At 39.2% G+C, this 20,509-nt stretch overlaps 2 protein-coding genes across 3 annotated transcripts in view; both read left to right on the plus strand.

The window, feature by feature from the left end:
- The first annotated feature begins 4,239 nt into the window (after positions 1 to 4,239).
- Positions 4,240 to 20,509, plus strand: part of LOC147315147 (glycerophosphodiester phosphodiesterase 2-like) — a 46,015-nt gene continuing 29,745 nt past the window's right edge. Inside the window, exon 1 of one of the 2 annotated variants that reach the window (XM_086262402.1) lies at positions 4,240 to 4,500. The gene's annotated coding sequence lies outside the window, so the exon portion shown is untranslated. The remainder of the gene's footprint in view (positions 4,501 to 20,509) is intronic. The other variant, XM_086262401.1, reaches the window with a different exon arrangement.
- LOC147315148 (uncharacterized) lies at positions 11,520 to 14,103 on the plus strand. The gene is made up of 7 exons (XM_086260332.1): positions 11,520 to 11,809; positions 12,053 to 12,189; positions 12,311 to 12,404; positions 12,669 to 13,001; positions 13,190 to 13,364; positions 13,454 to 13,578; positions 13,777 to 14,103. The coding sequence occupies exons 1-7, from the start codon at positions 11,552 to 11,554 to the stop codon at positions 14,101 to 14,103; spliced, it is 1,449 nt and encodes a 482-aa protein (XP_086116458.1). The 5' UTR covers positions 11,520 to 11,551.

The following is a 20,509-nucleotide window of genomic DNA, read 5'->3' on the forward strand; positions in this document are numbered from 1 at the left end:
CCCACAATGCCTTCCGAATCATATGACAACCCCCTTGGCTTTCGTACTTGCGCTTCGCTGTTCCACTTGAACGACGTATTGTTGTTGCAGTTAGCAATTAGCCTGTCGTTCACTCAAAAGGCGCGATGGGTGCTTCGACTTCTGAAAATTTTCGACTTACGAAAGACCCTCAGGAACGAATTAATTTCGTACGTCAGGGTTCCACTGTATGTCAGTTTTGTAAATTATGGTCAGTATTAGTTTCAGGCAGAATCAGCCAGAAGTCAGTGTGAAGAACAGCCAGTTGTGCAGCAAAAACACAGAATAACTCCAGCTTTGTGTCTTTTTTTCATTCTAGCTGAAGTATGGAAGGTTCCCTTTCCCCTCAATACGGATGTATTATAATTGGTCCAGCCTAGAGTTGATCATGACCAATTGGCTAATCCACCACCTTTCATTGTTTATACCGTTACAAAAACAAACAAACAAACATAAAAATGAAAAATCACCATCAGCCCCCCGGGCAAATGCCCGGTATGCCTGATGGCCAGTCCAGCTATGCGGTCAGCTGGTGGGTAACAGGCATCTCCGAAAACATTAGAGCACTTTTGCAAATATATAATAAATCGAGCAGGTATTTGAAGTTTACACAGCACCATTCTCGCATGAAATCGTATCGTAGGGTAAAAGTTTATTTTGTGACCCAGAAAGAGTAATATTTCAAACTCCGCCACTCTGTGTTCCTCCGCCACTACCTTGTTTGAGTTTAGGACAAAATGGATTCTGGGATATTGCATTTCGTCATTTCGAGCTGACTGGAGACCAAAACAGCCAATCAGATTTTTTTGCATCCAAGTCTGTGATTGGCTGGTTTTGTGGCACAAATATAACGGTGTAGAGAAAGAGTTGAACGTGCACGGGAAGAAATGTTGAGAGCGCAAGCAACACATTGCGAGCGAACGCAAATGCAAAAACTGAGCGAGAGGGGCTGCTATTGTGCGTGTGTGTGTGTGTGTGTGTGTGTGTGTGTGTGTGTGTGGATAATAGCAAACACTGAAATACAGTTTTTGCATGCAGCAATTAATTTTGTTCACTCAAATTTAGCTTTTCTTCGCTCAAAACTTTTTTTTTTTTTTTTTTTTTTTTTTTTTTTACATGCGCTCAGAATAGTGGCACAAAAATAACGCCATAGTCCATGACCCTCCTGTGGACACTCTAATAGGACTGAAAAATCTGGGACTCTCCACCAATTGACCTTAGAACTGAAGAAGCTTCACGGATGAGAGGTGAAACATCTTCAAGAAACTTAAAGATTTCCAGACGCTTTTCTTTCCAAGCTCCTTAGACTACAATGACCTGGATGACTGAGAACCTTCACAAACAATGCAGTTTTAAGATATTCTGCACCAACTTCACTGTTCAGACCTGGCAGTCTGTGTTATTAAAAAAACCCAAAATATGTTTCAAACAATATCCTGCATTAAACTGAAAATTGTCTCAAGGGGTCCAACTTCCCTTTTCCCAAAGATATTCTGTTTTATGTGCAGGCTTCTAAAGATCATTAAGGATGAAAAGACTCAATACTCAGGTTTCTTCTTTAACGGACTTTTAAACTAGCTCTCAACTGGAAAATCTGTGCTCTGTTTGAATGTTTTCCTCCCTCAAATTAAACTTTGGAAACTGGAATTCGGATCAGGCCAGGCTGTGGTTATGTAATAACAACTGTAGTCTGACATTTCCTCGTGTTTGGCAATGTCTTCTGCCAAACGTCTTCTTTACCACCACAGCATCTCCTCTAATGTAAAACAGAGACACACAAAATCACCACAGACATTCAAGTCTTGTTGCTACACACAACTGTCATTAAACTGTGTCTAAGGTGTTTACCATTACACAAGAGAACTGAAGTGGTTGAGGCAGGCACAAAAAAACAGCAAATAGACATTTTTATACTTTTACATAGTAGCTTCAGCGTTTGACCTACTTCATTCCTTCAAATTGTGATGCACTGCAGTGTGAGGAAATATTTCTACAAGCAACAGACGTGCAAATCAGCATGAGCTTACAGTTAGGCCCATATGTATTTGGACACTGACAAAAGTTTTGTTCTTTTACGTTTATGTTTACGTAAACAAATTCCAATTATAGTTATATATTGGACATGGACATAATGTGTAGACTCTCAGCTTTCTTTTGAGGGTATCCACATTCGAATTTATGGTGGCCTCTAGAGACAAAGTACGTACCAACTGCAAAACACGTACAAAACTCAAAAACACTTACAAACTCAAAAACACTTACAAACTCTGAAGCGCATACAAACTGCAAAGCACGACGTACAAATTCCAAAGCACGTACAAGCTCCGAAGCACGCGCAAACTCCAAAACACAACGGAAGTGCTCCAGGACGCAGAATCATTTTCATGGTGATGAGAATCCCTTTCACAACAGTCAACCAAGTGAACAGCACTCTTCAGGAGGTGAAGAAAGAGACTGCATGAAAGTAAATACAGAGATTTCACTGCAAGGTGCAAACCACTGATAAGCCTCAAGAATAGAAAGGCTAAAAAACATCTAAAAAAAAGCCAGCACAGTTCTGGAAAAACATATTTTGGACAGATGAAACCAAGATCAACCTCTACTAGAATGATGGCAAGAAAAGTGCATGGAGAAGGTGTGGAACAGCTTATGATGCAAAGCATACAACAGGCAGTGTGATGGTTTGGGCGTGCATGGCTGCCAGTGGCACTGGGACACTAGTATTTATTGATGATGTGACACAGGACAGAAACAGCCGGATGAACTCAGAGACTTACTGTCTGCTCAAATCTGGCTAAATCCAGTCAAATTGATTGGGCGGAGTTTCATAATACAGATGGACAATGACCCAAACCATACAGCCAAAGAGTTTATTAAAGCAAAGAAGTGAGATATACTTGAATGGTCAAATCAGTCCCTGATCTTAACCCAACTTCAAACAGAAAGGCCCACAAACAAACAGCAACTGAAAGCCGCTGCAGTAAAGGCCTGCAGAGCATCAAAAAGGAGGAAACCCAGCATGTGGTGATGTTCATGAGTTCAAGACTTCAGGCTGTCATTGCCAGCAAAGGGTTTTCAACCAAGTATTAGAAATGAACATTTTATTTTCAGTTATGTAATTTGTCCAATTACTTTGAGCCCCTGAAATGAAGGAATAGTGTTAAATTTTTTTAGTTCATCACATTTTTATGCAATCTTTTTGTTAAACCAACTGAATTAAAACTGAAAGTCTGCACTTCAAATGCATCTGATTTGTTTCATTTAAAATTTATTGTAGTAATGTACAGAACCATAATAAGAAAGAAAGAGTTGTCTCTGTCCAAATATTTATGGACCTACATGTACATCGGTTTAAGAAACATATCCATCACAGTGTTAGTCTAAAGATGTTTTCATACGGAATGTATATTCATTTTGTAGTATTTGAGTTCATTTTCAACCTTTTGACACTAATGCAGCCTCTGACTTAACAGTAATAGAGACAAGAACATTTTGTCCACTTATTTTAGAATATACTACCAGACTTTTTAGCAGAGGAGCATGGTACTCAGGGAATCCTGAATTTAAATGTAGTGGAGAACTGTAACTTCCACTGGGTTTTAAGAAGCATTTAAAATCACAGTTTGGGGCAAAATCAGCAAACTTTTTAAGGTCCTTTTTTTCTTATTAGATTGGAATGACGATTGTTACGTCAGAAGATTAGGGCCAATGGAAAAAGAAAAAAAAGTGGGGACATCTTTTTTTCAGAGTTTTGTCTTTAATCCCAGAATTCTGAGGAAAAAGTTGGGAAATCCATCTTACAGCAACCAAAACAGTAACATCAACCCATAAGATCATATTTTATTGCAGAGTAGTTAAATGAAATGCAATATCACAAAATAAAAGCTCAACAATGTAAATATTACACAAAACTCACGTGCTCAATTGAATTTAATAAACAGGTAAATAAAGCAGCCCAATAAGTGAACATCTAAATAAATTAGAATAAACAATTAAGTAAAACCCTGATATAATACAATAAAGCGGCTGTATAAAGACAAAAGCTCTATGTCCAAACAGGCCGATATTTATACTTGAACGAGCCTTAAAAATGCATTTATCAGGTATTTAAATGGTTGCGATTGATTTTCACTCAGGCGATTAGCTCCAAAGTGAGCAAAAAGCTCAGCACCTGTGTGGCGTTTACTGGAACAATGTGAACGTATCCATGGAGAGCGCTGTCGTGACGTAAGCAACAGGTTGAACGGAGCCCCTCGCGGACGCCCAGTGCCCGCACTTCTGTTGTTTCCCTGTCCGGAGCTCGCGCGGCATCATCATCATCAGCGGCACACGCGGAGCCGACTGCGTGCATGTGTGTGAGGCTGCGCTGCTGCACGAGACCACTGCAGCATTCGGCTGGTGCCTCAGAACCCATTTTAAAAACTAAAGGCTCAAAACGAGACGGAGAAAACGGACAGCGGCGGGAAAACTGACGTCCTTCAGGTAGGAAAACCTTAATTTATTTGGGTTTGTTTTTTTTACACCGTCATTGGGATTTTACTGCGTTCTGTCATGTCATGTCAGTACTGGTCACACACAGTGAATAACGGTTTTTATGTCACGAGCCGCGTCCGTGTAACAGCGACTTTATGTTCTGGCCAGCTGAACGATGTCGCGGTGATTGAGCACCGCACTAAATAGGCTGCGTGGTTCTTCTGTCTGCATAATCCTTACATTGAAAGAGCGAAGAAGACCAGTCATAATATTTATAATTTAAGGTATCTATGACTGTGTACATCTAAGCTATGTTTTAATGGGTTTTAATTTCCCACCATGGACTGGGTGTTTCTTGTTGGGTAAGTTCTAGTTTTATTAATTAGAGTAAAACTGGGAACAATGTGGGCAAGAGTAGACCTTCATTTGACTTTAAGTTGTACAGATTATGCAGCACACTTTGTATTTCACGAGTTACAGTCACAAAAATGCATTTCTTTAGTGTGTTTTAGTCAATTTATTCACACATGTCCAGCAGAGACTGCAGGCGAGTCTGAACAGTGCTGTCACATGTTAGTGGTTACCGTCAGTGTTGATCTTCAGCTGCTTTTCTTCAGTTTGATGGTTGATTTAGTGGCACATGTCGTGATTGATGGCTGTCAGGCTCTCTCATTGCTATCCCATAGTTCAATACAACTCAGTGCAGTGGCAGGTTCCATTTTTTCTTTGAGGACTAATATTTAAAGTTGAAATTAAAGCCTAACAGGTAGAAAAGAAGCTGACTGGTCAAAATAAGTTGTAAAAATCTTTTTTTTAGGACATGATTTATGCATCGATGATTTGCTATTAGAACACTCTCTGGTTAAAGATTTTCACTTATGACTGCAAATCTTTTAACTGTGACTGCAGATGTGTCATGAGGACATTTTGAAATGTCACAGGATTATTGAAGATTTGTTTCGTCCTGTACCAGCAGCCTGCACTACAAAGCACCTTCAGCATACCCAGGATGTGTTTCAGATATCTCACTCTGACATCAGCAGTCAGGCTAAACAGTCACACGAAGGTAGGTATCAACTCAGGGTTTATCAATCTAGCTGCGAGCGTGTTCACATCAAAGCGGCGGCGTTGGCAGCATCTGACCAATTACAAACATCAGTGAGTACACAGGAAGCGATGCGGCTGATTCATAAAGGTAAACTGGAATATTAGACACATATGAAGAGGTTAAACTCACAATACAGATGAAAGCAACACAGCTGCTGCAGAATAAGCAACAGTGTGAGAGAGGAAATGTTTATTATCAGAGCTGCATGAATGTGTGTGCTTTCAGGGCTTTGGCCAGTATGACTGGAAAGGACTTACCATATTAATAAAGTCTAGCCAATTTGAAGCCGGTAAGGAAATGCAGCAGAACTGCTGATTGTGTAAATTGATACTCATCAGCGTTACGGCTCTGTCATTAACACACAAACAAAACTGAGAGATTACATTAAAATGATGTTTAGATGCGTGTAGGGCAGCTTTATTGTTTCAGCTGCTGCACCAGTGGTGTTAATGGTCTGAGAGCGGGCATATAAATGTTAAATAAAGTGGTTTCTAATAATCAGTTTCTTGTTGATGCTTTTCTCATTGAAGACTTTAGATGATATTGAAAAACTGATGTTGAAAGACTTCAGACCCGCATCCAGCTTCTTCTGGGAATATTGGTGCTATTTTCCAGCGGATTGATCGGTCTGTAGGAGGCGGTTTCGTACCTTCTGGTCTCTTACCCAGAGCGTTATCTGTGGCAGAGTGGGTTAGGTCTGCAGCATAAGTTGCCGTGTTTAACTAGGATCTTAAACCTGAAAAGCCAGGGTTAAACCTGTACTTGCTTCAATAAGCACCTTATCGTACTCCGTGGTCAGGCCTCAGGTGTGTGCACTCTGTGGTTGTTTGTGTATTATATAAAGATTTGTTCTATCATCTCTTATTGCTTTGTGAAAATATAAGAAGCAAAGGGTCGCGTCCTCTTAACACTACTGAAGAGAGAAGTATTAGCCTCTGTTTCTCTCTCAGGCGTCTGCAGGTTGATGTGAGGATCCTGCCTGAAGCCATCTCATACTCGGAGTGTCTGGGGAGTAAAATTGGCCTCCATCAATGCTCATCCCACTCTGACCTTTCAGCTTCATATTTCTGTACGGGTTTGTGCTGTTTTATCGCAGATTTTTCTTTTAAGCAGCATACCAAGCTTTAATACTGAAATTTTAAGCAGTTTTCCAGTTATACAGTTGGAATTAGAAGTTCCCCCTGTGCATTGTGTTTTATGAGGTAATGTGGTGCTTGCTGCAGTGTTATTACTGTAATTTTCAGTACACTTTAATCAGATGGGTTTTATTACAGCTGATGAATATTCCCACAGCATAGCAGTAAAAACAATTAAAACATTGTGATATCTTTTTCTCACTGAAGGTGTTCAGTGGACGTGGTGATCATTCTCTCAGCAAAATGTGTAACAGATACGATGGTCCGTGTTTTTTAATATGACACTAACACTGCTGGAGCTGTGGACCAGCACAGCTCTTAACCTTTTTAAAATAAATCTACTTTTTTTCCATCTTATATTTGTGTTTTATCAAAGTTCAACACACATTTACCGTTGCCCATCCAAACATTCATCAGGAATTGTTGAATTTCTGTCTTTGACAGATGCACCAATGAGTGCTCTACATGCGCTTTCATACACGCATTAAACAAACTGGGCTTCCTGTACAGATCGGTGAGTGGATTGGATCTTTCTATAACAGGAAGATGTAAATGTGAGGTGGAAGATGGAGGGTGCTGTAGTAGGGCTGGGCCATATCATACCGTTCACAGTAATACCGCTATAATGTTGGGCAACGATAAGAAAATTAAATATCGTGATAGAATATGGGTAAAACACGCATGCGCAGTGCCTTTGTTTTCATACGCACATGGCGGCAAAAGCATGGCGGCGATGGAGAATGAGAAGGGAGAAAGCGGATCGTTGAATGAAACGGATGAACCAGAACTGGTTTGTAAAAATGCTGCAGCTTCAATGGTGTGGTCCGTCAGATACACAACAAAGCACTATTTTTGGTAGCGCATGCTAGCGGGCCGTCGTTATTACCGTGTTTTTTTTGGAAAATACGGCACACTTAAAATCAATCCTTTGATTTTTCTGAAAATCGACAGAGCCCCTTATAATCCCGTGTGCCTTATGTATGAATTCTGGTTGTGTTTACTGACCTCAAAACGATTTTATGTGGTACAAATCTGTCAAATGTTTCAGTACGACTTTGCAAAGCTACGAAGCCGCACCGCTCAATGAATTGTCGGAGCATTACGGCTATCGTAGGCAGGAGCCTCGCGGAGTGATACGTACTGTGCTTCAACATAATGTTACCGTATTGTGTGTGTATAACCTCTCTTTAAGTTTTGTGGATATTATACATGGTTATGCTGAGGATATGTCGGCCAGTTTCCGCTGGAAATGCCTTTTGGTTAAACTGTCAGCGAGGAATTTGCATTTTCACTGTTAAATGTTTATATAACTTTAATGCACATAAAAAACAGCTGCTTGTTAAGTGGAAATACATTGATGTTTTGGGGTTTTTTTGCACTAATAAAGTTGTGGAGTTGTAAAGTGTTTTGTCTAGTGTCAATTATATCATCAGTTATATTGTTATCGCAAATTTTCAAATGTATATCGTGATAAATATTTTTGGTCATATCGCCCTGCTCTATCCTGCAGTATTTTGATGTAGAAGATGATAATCTGCAGGCACTCAACCCAGAGTGTGTGTTTAACCACACTCTGGCAAGCATGCAGGTACTAACATCCAAAAAAGAAAGCTTAATGATGACATTAATGTTATTCAAAATATTTGCTCTAGAATAATTTCTGCAATTTTAACCACAAATTTTTGACTGTTAAGCTTTGACAGCAGAAGCCTGATGGTTGTAGCTGTTGCTGTTGAGCTGTGCTGTGATGGTGTTTGGACAATGAGTGAACAGCTGATTGTGCTGGATACAGAGGGCTGCTTTGTCTTAGCTGTACAGTCTCTCCTGCTCACTCATCTGCTGAGCTACAGTGTCTTCTTTTTCTGTGTGGCACACACAGAGGCTTTAAAGATTGATATACTGTATTTGTGCAGCTTTACTGTTGACATTTTGGTTTTTTGGTGCTTATTTTAGTATGTTTAGTATGTTTTTGTTTGAATTTGCTATGTACTAGTTAAAAACAAAACTGGCAAAAGTATACAAAAGAAATGGAAACATTTATATGAAATCTGGCAGATTAACAAGAAAAACACATTTATGAAAATGGAAAATTACACAAAAAAACCTGACATTTACAAGCCAACTTGCAAATTTACAAGGAAATTTACAGAGTTGAGAAAACATGACGAATATATGAGAGGGAAAAAAAATGTTGTCTTGTAAAATTGCCAGTTTTTCTCCTAAATTTCCATCTGAGGGCTTTACTCTTTTTTTTTTTTTTTTTTTTTTTTTTCTCCATTTTTAGCCCCTTGAATTCTTTTCCTTAAATTTCCCTAATATAACATTGTAAAATTTTTAACTTTACATAAAATAAATATTACATTAAAAAATCACCTGAGTTATAGGGGTGAGCCTCAAAACCATGTCATGGTATTTCAAAAGAGTTTATGATAATGATATTTCTGATGGTATATAAAAAAAATTTAATGATGTTTTATGGATGCTCGCGGGCAGTAGCATGTGTAAGTGTACGAAAAGCATTTTCCTTCTTTTCCGATGAGCTACACAGCAAAATCCGAAGTGTTGATGTGAGTTAAAATTACTGGTGTTAAAAATTTCGAGTTGAAAAGTGTTGGTTTGAGAGTTACAGTAACACTAACGGTGCTGAAAAAGCTCTGTAGCCGGAGTTATTTCAAAGAGTCAATACTATAACACTCATTTGGAGTTGATTTCCACATCCGGGTTTTTCGCGCTCATGGGCATGAGGAGTCCGCCAGAAGTTTGCTGTCAAGATCGAGGAGGTAAGAACTATACAACAAGACCTATGTTATTTTATCATTATTAAATATTGTAACTAACTAGCCTATAACATTATTTATCAGAAGCATGCAATATTTTCCTAATGTGGAGTGTATTCATCTGCGGTAAGAGATGGGATTCGTTAGCTTAGGTAGCTAAACTATCCTCTATAACAAGTTAATATTGCAGCGAAAATAAATGCGTGCTTAATATAATTCTCAATTCTAGTTAGTTCTAATGTCATAAGAGAAATGCTTTCCAGTGTTCAATGCTTATTAAATGAAACGAGGGAGGAGTTAGCTATCCTCTGGATATGTTAAATGTAATGTTAAAATTTGAATTTGTGGTAGCCTAGCTGGCAGCTAAGACAAATGCGTTTAGCCCACTGCTTTTAAGGGAAGCGAACATTCACCTCAGAAATATCCTATTTAAAAGTGAACTAAACAATCACATGGAGACGTTCAAGTCAAGTTTTGGAAAGCGTCAAGATAGGCTAATTACACGTGCTACCAGCGAGTTTAGCAGTAGCCTAGCCTACAAATCTTTGAAGTGGCAGGGGGTTATGGAATTCTGTTAGATGTTAGTGACCAAGCAAGGCGCGCTGCGTTTGTGCATGGATTGCTTGCTAACGGTTAGGATATATCATACATGTTGTAGTAGGCCTAATCTAAGGGAACATTTTCCCCTTTTCTACAGTTTTAGTGAAATAGGCTACCATCCAGTGTTTAAGACAAAGCGGTATAACGACTGAGGGTCGTTGACGTCGCCTCCACTGATAATCCTAGCATGTCGTGTCACAAAACAACCACCACAACGTAGCAACTAGCCAGACGGCTGTGCATGTGTCAGAAACTCCCGATATAAATGTAAGACTTGCACTCATTAATTTACAGTATAAGGGATATTTGTTGTCATAAGTGAAAGCGTGATGAAGGCAGGTGTGCGTTCAACAGGAAATTTTATGTGGATTATCATCCTGACATGGTTTAAACAGAGATGCTTTTCCCCAAGTAGGCTACAGCGATTTACTCGCAACATAGCAGAACTAAGTATCTAGCCTGCGTGCAGACGAGAAGATCGCCGTTGTCGTCTTATAAACATGTGGATGGGTGGATAATTCATTGGATGCTATTTCTGTGTACCCAAGTTCAGCTATTTTAGTGCGCAGGGGGAAGCCAAATTATGTTCCTGAGGTTGAAGTGGTCTGTCACCCCTTCACAGATCATCACACAATGTATAGCCTAATATTTTCTTAAAGTTGTCCGGATTTGTTGCCACTTAAGCTATGGTTTAAATATATGGTAAAAAATATTCTGTGCCCCCTTCTCTCCACCAGGTGCTGTTGTAAGACATGTTGCTGAAAGTGAAATACCTCAATGTAAAGAAGTACATTAAATTGCACGCAGGATTCACTTATCTAGAATTCATCAGTGAAGGTAAGATAACCTGGCAGAACAAAATTTGTTGCACATGTATCAGTTCATCATGTTTGCATCTCATCTATTTAAAAAACAAATTAAATGTTAACACATTTTATTTTAATGTGTGACATTAAAAACAGTACAGAGCAGTAGGCCTAGGCCTATATTGTTGCTGCAGACTTGTCTAATTTAACCATTTTAAAGACAGGTAAAACAGCTGTTAATAAATATTAGCTAAATAAAAAAGTCAAAATTAGTTTTTAAAAAAGTTTTTCAGGCGTTTTAGGTGACATTATGCTTATCTTTTTGTAAAGCCAAAACCAAGTTTGGACTTCCGGATGCTGCTGACCTTGATATTTTCGATGAAACTGACACAGCTGTCGAAGAAGACATTTTTCTGGAGTTACTGGAGGCCCAACCAGACCTATGCCTGACAATACGTGAAAAGATTTCAGATGAAGGTAAATGTTATCATAACTTAAATTTTCAGAGTATAGCCCACTCAATGTAGAGCCAAGTTCTTTTGCTCTTGATGCAGATGACATTGACCTGTCTTCATGCAATATACATGACAGTGGACAGGGCTGGGTCATATTTGTATAGAATGTTGTCTGAACATGAACATTGAAATTGTGTTATTAATGGCATTGTGGAGTAGCCTAAAGAAAGTTAACCAAATCATCTCTCCCAAAGATTTTTGTCCTTTAGCTCATTCCACACCATCCTCCTCGGATACATTATCTTCCCTCACGGACACTATATCACTTTCATCAAGTGACAGTGACCTCAGGGAAAAGGGCATTCCTGCAGGCCGCAGTAGATCCAGCAAAGACAGTTCTGCACCAAATGTTTCTGTGTCAGAGGCTGCAAAAGAGGTAATTGAGAACAGAAAATGTCTTTTGTATTTTTGAGTTGACACCATTTATACTGTAGATTGTTATACAAATTGAAATTCAAAACATGGTGGTTCCCAACTTGCCCTGTATGAAAAAATGTTAGTAGAAGTTAGTGCTTCTTGCTAGATATGTCTTTCACAGGTTTGTTGACATTCCTCTAAACTTTCACCTTTACTGACAAACAAGTTTTTATTGTTATTATTTTCCCTTTTATATGAGCAGATGGTTAAAAATGCCTTGACTAGGAAACCTGGTGGAGAGGAAATTCTTGAAGAATACAATGCCGAAAATTCACTGAGCCACCGCACCCGGCGGCAGCTTGTTAACATATTGGCAAGTGATATGACTGAGAGACATGGGTAAGAGTAATAGTACCTAATAAAAAAGTAAAGATGGGCCATATGGAATATTCTTGTAATGTATACTGCAGTAAAGACACATACTTCTGATTTAACATTGTCAATTGTATTTCCTCTATAGCAGAATTCCCTCCCGTAAGCAAAAGGAGAAATATGCCCTTGGAATAATTACACTCTTTCCCTCATTGAAGGATCCATTTTCTCCAAACGGCTATGTAAGTCATGCAGTGATTGTAAAACAGCACATTATTTAGTTTTCATCATGGAATAATTACATCAGCTAAATGATTTAAAAGAAAAATCTTAATTCCTCTTTCGTAATAACTATTGTCATAAAACTGTATTGAAATTGTGGATGTTGTTTAACATGTATTGCACCTGTTACATGATAATAGTCCTTGGGTTTCTTTTTGCTGAATCTGCAAAGTCTGTAAGATCGCATTTGATGTTTATTTTTCATCTATGTTTAAATGTGACAGGAGCATTTCTACGACGGAGTGAAAGGCACTGGATATATAGCGTGGCGCCTCAAAACCATGTCCAGGTCTACAACCAAACGGCCAGTGAAGGAAGTCCCAGTGCATCAAGAACAAGGGCCTAAGCGCAGAAGATTAGCAACCACATTGCCTCAGCAACTTGATGGAGATGCCTGCAAGGAGGCCATCTCATTTCTTGTTCACTCTCCTGATGAAGCAAGTGTATTTCAGAAGATGAAAATGACGTTCCAACATCGCCAGGATCTGGTGCATGATCCACAAAGAACTGCAGATGTCTTCAAAACATTTCCACGCTTTTTGGATGTCAAAGGACTAGTAAGTCAAATCACTTGATATTTTCAACTGTTAATCCTTTTTTTTTTGTTTTGCTGATGTGGATGGCAACAGTAAAAGATGTGATCATTGGTCATCCCAGTCAGGCTATATCCCATATTGGTCAAAATCACATTGCAATGTAAACAATGTTGAGCACTGTCTTTATGTCCTGTGTGTATGATGAACAGGTCAATCAAGACTCCCTGCTGCTGTTTGGTGCTGAAACAGCCACCAAGTTGCTTGAGAAGTGGGACATGTCATTCAAGCCAAAGGTTATTAAAGAAGCCAAACAGCTGACTCAGTCAACTGACCTGTGTCGTTTGATAAAAGCTGCTGAGAAACCAACAGAGAGTGATGTAAATGGTAGGCGTCGCACCATGCTTGTTTGATTTTAATAATATTTATTTTTACCTGTCATTTTGAAATTGTTTTATAAATTCAACCATACACAGACTGGGACAGTGACATGGCCTCTCTGCTGCTACTCCTTCAACTTTTGCCACCCACAGCTGGACGAAAGAGGAGAACCAAAATAAGTCCAACTGATGCAGCACACAAAATGGTGCACTTTCACAAGGTAAATATGTTGTCTCACTTTTTAAAATCCTACAAAACACTTTTTCAGTTTTTGCACTTTTTAGTTTTCCTCTCCATGAAGTATGTGTCTTAGTATTTTGTAATAAGTTAGCAAGGCACATAATGTCAAACTGAATGAATGGTTCATACTCAGCAAGTATAAGCTAGGCCTATATGTCAATATCTCATTTGTTTTTAGTCATGCTGCAGCATTGATGAACACTTGCAAGCAAGAGATGGTAAACAACCATACATCCTCGCTGTTGGTCGAACCCAGAACAGCATTGACACCTTCTACATCGCAGTGGACAAACAGCTCATCCCCTGCCAAGCCACCAGCTCACTCAGTGCTTTTGATGAACTTTTCAAATCCCACTACGTGTTCAACTTATCTTACGACGAGTCACTGGTTCATCTCTACAGTTTTGTGCAGACCACCATATTCAACATTGATGCCACCTCAACAGATGAGTCACCACGTGTTCGTGAGTTGCGTGCCAAAATGTTGAATGAGAACCATGTTTAAATGTTTTATCTGTCAAACTCTGTATAGCACCAGTCAGGCTTTGATAAGTCATTTGCGACTAGGTCACAGTTTTTATCCAAGCACCAAATTTAAGTTGGCTTGTTCACAAGATGGTTGCAGCCGTCAGTTCACTACATATTCTGGTTTAAAAAAACATTTAAATAGTGTTCATGATGAAGATTGTTGTCAAAGTGGTGATGCAGAACCCTCAGAGTCATTTCAAGCTGATTTTGACAGATTACAAGATACAGACATAGCAGTTGCAGGAACAAGTGTTACTCAGAGCCTAGAGGTTGGGTGTTCTGAAAACAATGGGTCAGGTCAAAGAATTAAAAAAAATTCTGAAGCAATTTGCACTAAAATTATTGGTAAACTCAATGGTAGTGGTTTGGCAAATAGTTTTGTGTCATCACTTGTTTGTGATTTGGAAGATTTTGCTGATGGACTGCACTGTGAGTTTAAACATAAAGTACTGAACGTTGTGCCAACAGAAAATCCTGTTAGATCTCCAGTGGAAAAATGTCTTGAGACTTTTGACAATCCAGTTGAGAAGTTCGACACTGAAGCTAAAAGAAAGTCATATTTCCGTGAAAAATGGGGAATTGTGGATCCAGTGGAAAAGACTTTAGGAATACGCTATGATACAAGGTTAAATAAAAAATCAGGCACTTATGACCAGGTACCAGTAAAAGACACTTTTGTGTACATTCCAATTTTGGAAACAATCAAATTTATATGTCGCAATTCTTATATTTGCGAGCTGCTTGCTAAACCATGTGTATCAAAAGAAGACAGATATGAAGACTTTTGTGATGGGAGTTACTATAAGTCTCATCCATTGTTTTCAAAACCACAGACTTCTTTGCAAATTCAGCTTTATTATGATGACTTTGAGACTGCTAATCCACTTGGTTCCAAACGTGGTGTTCACAAAGTTGGTGCAATCTATTTTGTCCTCAGAAATCTGCCTCCAAAGTTAAATTCTGCATTGATGAACATTCATTTGGTTGCATTGTTTCATGCAGAAGATGTGAAAAAATACGGCTTTGATCCTATTTTACAGCCTCTGATTGATGACATAAAGTTTTTGGAGAGCCATGGCATTGATTTACCCTTCTCATCTGAAAAGGTCCATGGCACTATATGTCAGATAACTGGGGACAACTTGGGGATGCACTCAATTTTGGGTTTTGTTGAGTCTTTCAGTGGACGTTACTTTTGTCGTTTGTGTTTAATTGCAAAACAGGATGCACAGAGTGTGTATACTGAGGATGATCCAAAGATCATCTTACGAGGGAAAGAACTTTTTGAAATGCACTGCAGTGAGTTGCAATCTGATCCTCAAAAGCTACATGTGTTTGGCTTAAGAAAGAATTCTACACTGAACACTCTTCAATTCTTTCATGTTTGCCAGAACTTTTCCTTGGACATTATGCATGATATTCTCGAAGGGGTAGCACAATATGAGATAAAGTTACTGTTGGAATATCTGTCAGACAATTTTCTGCCGAAACCTGCTCTTTTGTCACGGATCTATGCTTTTGACTATGGCTACTTGGAGAGCAAAAATCGTCCAACAAGGGTGAACTTAGACAGTAGTGGTAATAGTATAGGTCTTAACTCCATTCAGACTCTTTGTCTGATAAGAAACATTCCTTTAATTTTTGGTGATATTGTGCCAGAAGGAAATCAGAACTGGACTATGCTATTGCTATTGTTGCAAATAATTAACATCATATTCTCTCCATCTGTTACACATGGCATGACTGTGCTTCTAAAACATTTAACAATGGAACATCATGACTTGTTCAAATTGTTGTATCCAGGTAGGAACATGATTCCCAAACACCACTTTATGTTGCACTACCCAACTTGCATCAGAAAAATTGGGCCATTATTGCATGTATGGAGCATGAGAGGTGAGGCTAAACATAGGGTGTTCAAAGACACCCTTAAGAACTTTAAGAACATCACAGTGTCACTTGCCAAAAAACATCAAACATCCATAGCATACAAGTGGGAGACATGTCCTTTAAGCCATGTTGAGTATGGGCCCTTGAAATCATTTGATGTTGATAGTGAGGAAAATAGTGAAATGATCTCCCTAGGCTTGCCTGCTGTTGCAGAAGAGGCTTTCTCTGCTAATTGGGTTAACATTAATGGGACTGAGTACAGAACAGGATTGGTCATTTGTTGTGGTTCTGAACATGAGATGCCGGTGTTTTGCAGAATAAAAACAATAGTTTTGGTCAATAGTCACACCTACTTCATAGTTCAGAAGCTTGTGGTTGAAAATTTCAGTGAACATTGCCATGCTTATAAAGTGTTTGAAACGGATGAAAAAGATGTTGTTAAAGCAGACTGTATTGAAATATACAAGCCCTTTGATTTGCAAAGTGCTTATGGTGATGATGATGGTCTGTACATTGTGCCATTATTTTTGTTGTGAACGTATGCTGTATGGTGCTTGGAATTTAATATTTATTAAAATTCTTATGTGACCAATTTTATGTTTTCTCCTTTTATCCTGTAAAGGGACTTAACAAGGACTTTCACTGAATGTAACACAGTAGTCATACAGTAATTGCACTTTAATGCATTTTTGTATTCAGACAATTAATACAGACTAGTATTTAAAAGCTCATATATGTCACTTTAAAGTGCCAAAATAACACTGTAAAAGTTACAGAATAACACTCTAAGTGAAAACAGTCAACACAATCCAGTGTGAAAATAAACACTTAAAAGTGTCATAAATAACACCATAGTTGTTGTGTAGTAACACCCTCAGTGAAAAGAGTTAACCCAAGCCAGTGTAAAAGTGAACACTTATCAGTGTCCTAAAACAACACTATAAATGTTAGGTAGTTACACTCTGAGTGAAGACACTTCACACCATACAGAGTGAAATTTTAACACTATGGGTGTTATATTTTTAACACTACAATGGAGTTAAAATAATAACACTTTGCAAAGTGTTACTTTAACTCTAAACCAGTGAGAATTATATAAACACTGGAAAAGTGTTAACTTTAACACTATAGGAGTTGAATTAACACTGGAGATTTTGCTGTGTACTGTCACTGATGACACACTTCCTAATTTGAGGTGTGAATCGAGGTGCCAGCAGCAGCGCTGTAGTGCAGTAGTATTGACACAGCATTATATCCAGTAACACAGCATAAGTCAAATGTAAGCACAAAAGCAGCCTAGTTGGTGTTTTCCCAGGAACATTTCTGTATAAAAGAACTCCTTTAAACGCTTCAGTTCAACAATAACAAAACTATGTTCACTTTGTAACACTTCAGGAGTTGCACAACACTGTCACATAATAAAATCTGGGATGTTGTGTCTTGGGTTGAGCTTTTTAATCAGCTGCTTAGAGCCCTGCTTTTCCACCACGTGACCACATTGGTAATTTGCACAGTTTGGTCCTCCTGTTATATGAAGTGCACTTAGCAAAGCTCAGTGGACTTATGTGTTACCCTTCGGGTCACACATCGCCAGCTGCTTGTATCTCCTCCATCGTCGTCTGGCTTTAGTCTGTGTTGTGCTTTTTCATCCCCAAGTGGTGAAACAGCAGAAACTGTTTTCTTACATTTTTTTTTTTTTTTTTTTTTTTTATATAATCAATTTGTAGGTGCTGAATTGTCATTAGAGGCTTATGCGGCCCTTGCTGTCAGACATACTTGGGCTTGTCTTGTTGTGCGCACTTTGGAACATGAATACATGCCATTGCTATAGCAACAATATTTTATTAAGTCAGTGTTATCGCAGAAGATATCATGGAAGGGCACAGCCCTACTAAAGCACCAACTGCTGTACAGAGACATAAAACAGCCTTTTTCTTTCACATATTTGAAGTGTCAGTCACAGGCTGCGTGAGAGAAATCAGGAAGGAAGGAAATGAAAATCTAGAAAGAACAAGATGTGCAGATGTCTCTATCAGGAACATGTTGACATTCGCCTCCACACTGTCTGCACATTTAGTCGCAATGTTTTTCCTCCACCTTTTCCTCCTCCTCCTCCAGTCTTGTGTGTTTTGCTGCATCATGTTTTACAGATGAAGTCACTCTGTACAGGCAGCCTTCAGCTCTGTGATTGCATTTTTCATCCCCAGCAGGCCTCTCTTCGACTTTACCCCCAGTCTTGGACCACTTGCAGTCAGCTCTACTGCTGGGTGTCTCCAGCAAAAAGAGCTGTGCATTGGGACTGCTGTAACGCATTTGTTTTCTCTTAGCCTGTGTCATTAAACAGGAACAACAAAAAGAAGACACGATTTCCTTGTTTGTCTTTTGTGAAACACTTTTTTTTAAATCTATTAAATATTCTTTTATTGCCAATATTTGAACTAATGGCAGTAGTTTAAACATTTAGTCTCTTGGGTGTCTCTAGCAGCTGTCAACTGATTTATATGTCAGAAACTTAAATTGTATTTCCTTATGCCTGCATGTGAATGCTTTAGCTCAGTGAGTAAAGTTGTTAGCGTAGAAATGAAGTCTACAAATCACTACGTTAACAAATGACTAGCCCCCAGCACAGCTGTTTGGACAGCCAGATGCTACATATGGTACCAAGATATTTGTCAGTGTTTGTGGGTAATCTGACATTAGCCAGGAGAAAGCGAGGTTTGTCTAATGAAACCTGCCTGAGAAAACAGGAGTTTGACCTGGCTAATAATTAGTTTCATGTTACATTACTCACACGAATACAGCTGCACTGAAAACCCACAAATATGTGCCCCTATCTGCAAACAAGACGAGGACGACAAACAGAAATGTTACAATAACATTTTCAGAAGCTATTATGACGTTTTGCAATTTTTCCCACTGCCTTTGAAGAGAATCACTAAGCTTGTCTTCCATTTCCGATGGTCAGCAGCATCACAAAAATCCCAGCTTTTGTAACTAAAGTAACAAATAAAAAATCCAAATATAGTCTGACAAAACTTCAACTCGTGCAAAAACACATTTCGTGTTGTCACTTCGGTATCTGAGTTTGCATGACCGGAATGGAAACGCAGGTCATCCAGCCATCCATTCGCTTCCGCTTGTCCTTTTCAGGGTCGCGGGGGGCGCTGGAGCCTATCCCAGCTGTCATAGGGCGAGAGGCGGGGTACACCCTGGACAGGTCGCCAGTCTGTCGCAGGGCCAACACACAGGGACAGACAACCATTCACGCTCACATTCATTCGCACCTAGTGACAATTTGGATTATCCAATTAACCTATCCCCACAAGCTGCATGTCTTTGGACGGTGGGAGGAAGCCGGAGTACCCGGAGAGAACCCACGCAAGCACGGGGAGAACATGCAAACTCCACACAGAAAGACCCCGGCCTGATGTTGGAATTGAACTCAGGACCTTCTTGCTGTGCGGCAACAGTGCTAACCACCGTGCCACCGTGCTGCCCGGAAACGCAGGTTCCAAAAGTAAATACACAGCCTTTACTTGCAAGAATACAAAAGTTCATAGAAGAAGGCAGCTAAATACATTTCAGGCAGAGAGCACACAAGAAGACAAACAAACTTTGACAAAGACTAAAGGGAAGAACATGGCTGTAAATACACAAACACAAGGTAATCAAAAGGTCGCACACAGGAGAACACAGCTCAAACTAATAATACATTAACTTCTGGGAACTAAAATTAATAGAAAAGCACAAGAGACCAAATAAAACAGGAACTAAAGTAACAGGGGTGCAGGAAATTGTCACGGTCCTGGGCCGGTGACCCAGTGTTTTGAGTTTCTTGTGTCTGAGTTTTTGTATTATGCTCTTAGTTCTTTGTTGCCCCAGTTTATTCTATAGTCTAGCGTCTTGGTTTGGCTTTCTTGTATTCTGTTTAGTTTTCTGAGTATTTAGTAGCTGCCCTCTGTGTCTCTTTGTTGTTGTTCTGTTTCTTAGTTGCTCTGTCTCCCCTAGTCAAGTCTGCGTCTGTGCTACTTCCTGTTTTACTTTGAAGGTCTGTGTCTCATGTGAGTGTATCCTACTTTGCTTCCTTGTCTCGTCAGTTCTGATTTCCCCCAGCTGTGCTCTCCTTCTGTGTCTCATTCCCCTTGTTATTTCCCAGTGTATTTAAGCCCTGTGTTTCTGTGTCAGTGTCATGATCTCCCTCATGCTGTGTGTTTCTCCCTGTGGCGCCCTGTTTTGTTAAGGATACTCAACCAAATACAAAGAAAATTCAGAGAATCAAATATAAATAAAATCCATAAACACTAACCAAAAACTAGAATTCTAGAAAAATAAAACATCAGAATACAGAAATAATAATGTAAAATGGTAAATGGCCTGTATTTGTATAGCTTTACTTGGTCCCTAAGGACCCCAAAGCGCTTTACATATCCAGTCATCCACCCATTCACACACTGGTGATGGCAGCTACATTGTAGCCACAGCCACCCTGGGGC

The sequence above is a fragment of the Aulonocara sp. 'chitande type north' Nkhata Bay genome, linkage group LG14 (genome assembly GCF_057382095.1).
Source record: "Aulonocara sp. 'chitande type north' Nkhata Bay isolate Kocher_YH1m ecotype deep benthic linkage group LG14, A_spYH_male_GT1.1, whole genome shotgun sequence".
NCBI lineage: Eukaryota > Metazoa > Chordata > Actinopteri > Cichliformes > Cichlidae > Aulonocara > Aulonocara sp. 'chitande type north' Nkhata Bay.

Bases quoted from the DNA above. Each gene is read 5' to 3' on its own strand.
- LOC147315148 (XM_086260332.1), top strand. From the start codon at position 11,552: ATGAACATTGAAATTGTGTTATTAATGGCATTGTGGAGTAGCCTAAAG. The intron at 11,810-12,052 runs GTAATTGAGAAC...TTATATGAGCAG, and splicing joins TGTCAGAGGCTGCAAAAGAG to ATGGTTAAAAATGCCTTGAC. The intron at 13,002-13,189 runs GTAAGTCAAATC...TATGATGAACAG, and splicing joins TTTTGGATGTCAAAGGACTA to GTCAATCAAGACTCCCTGCT.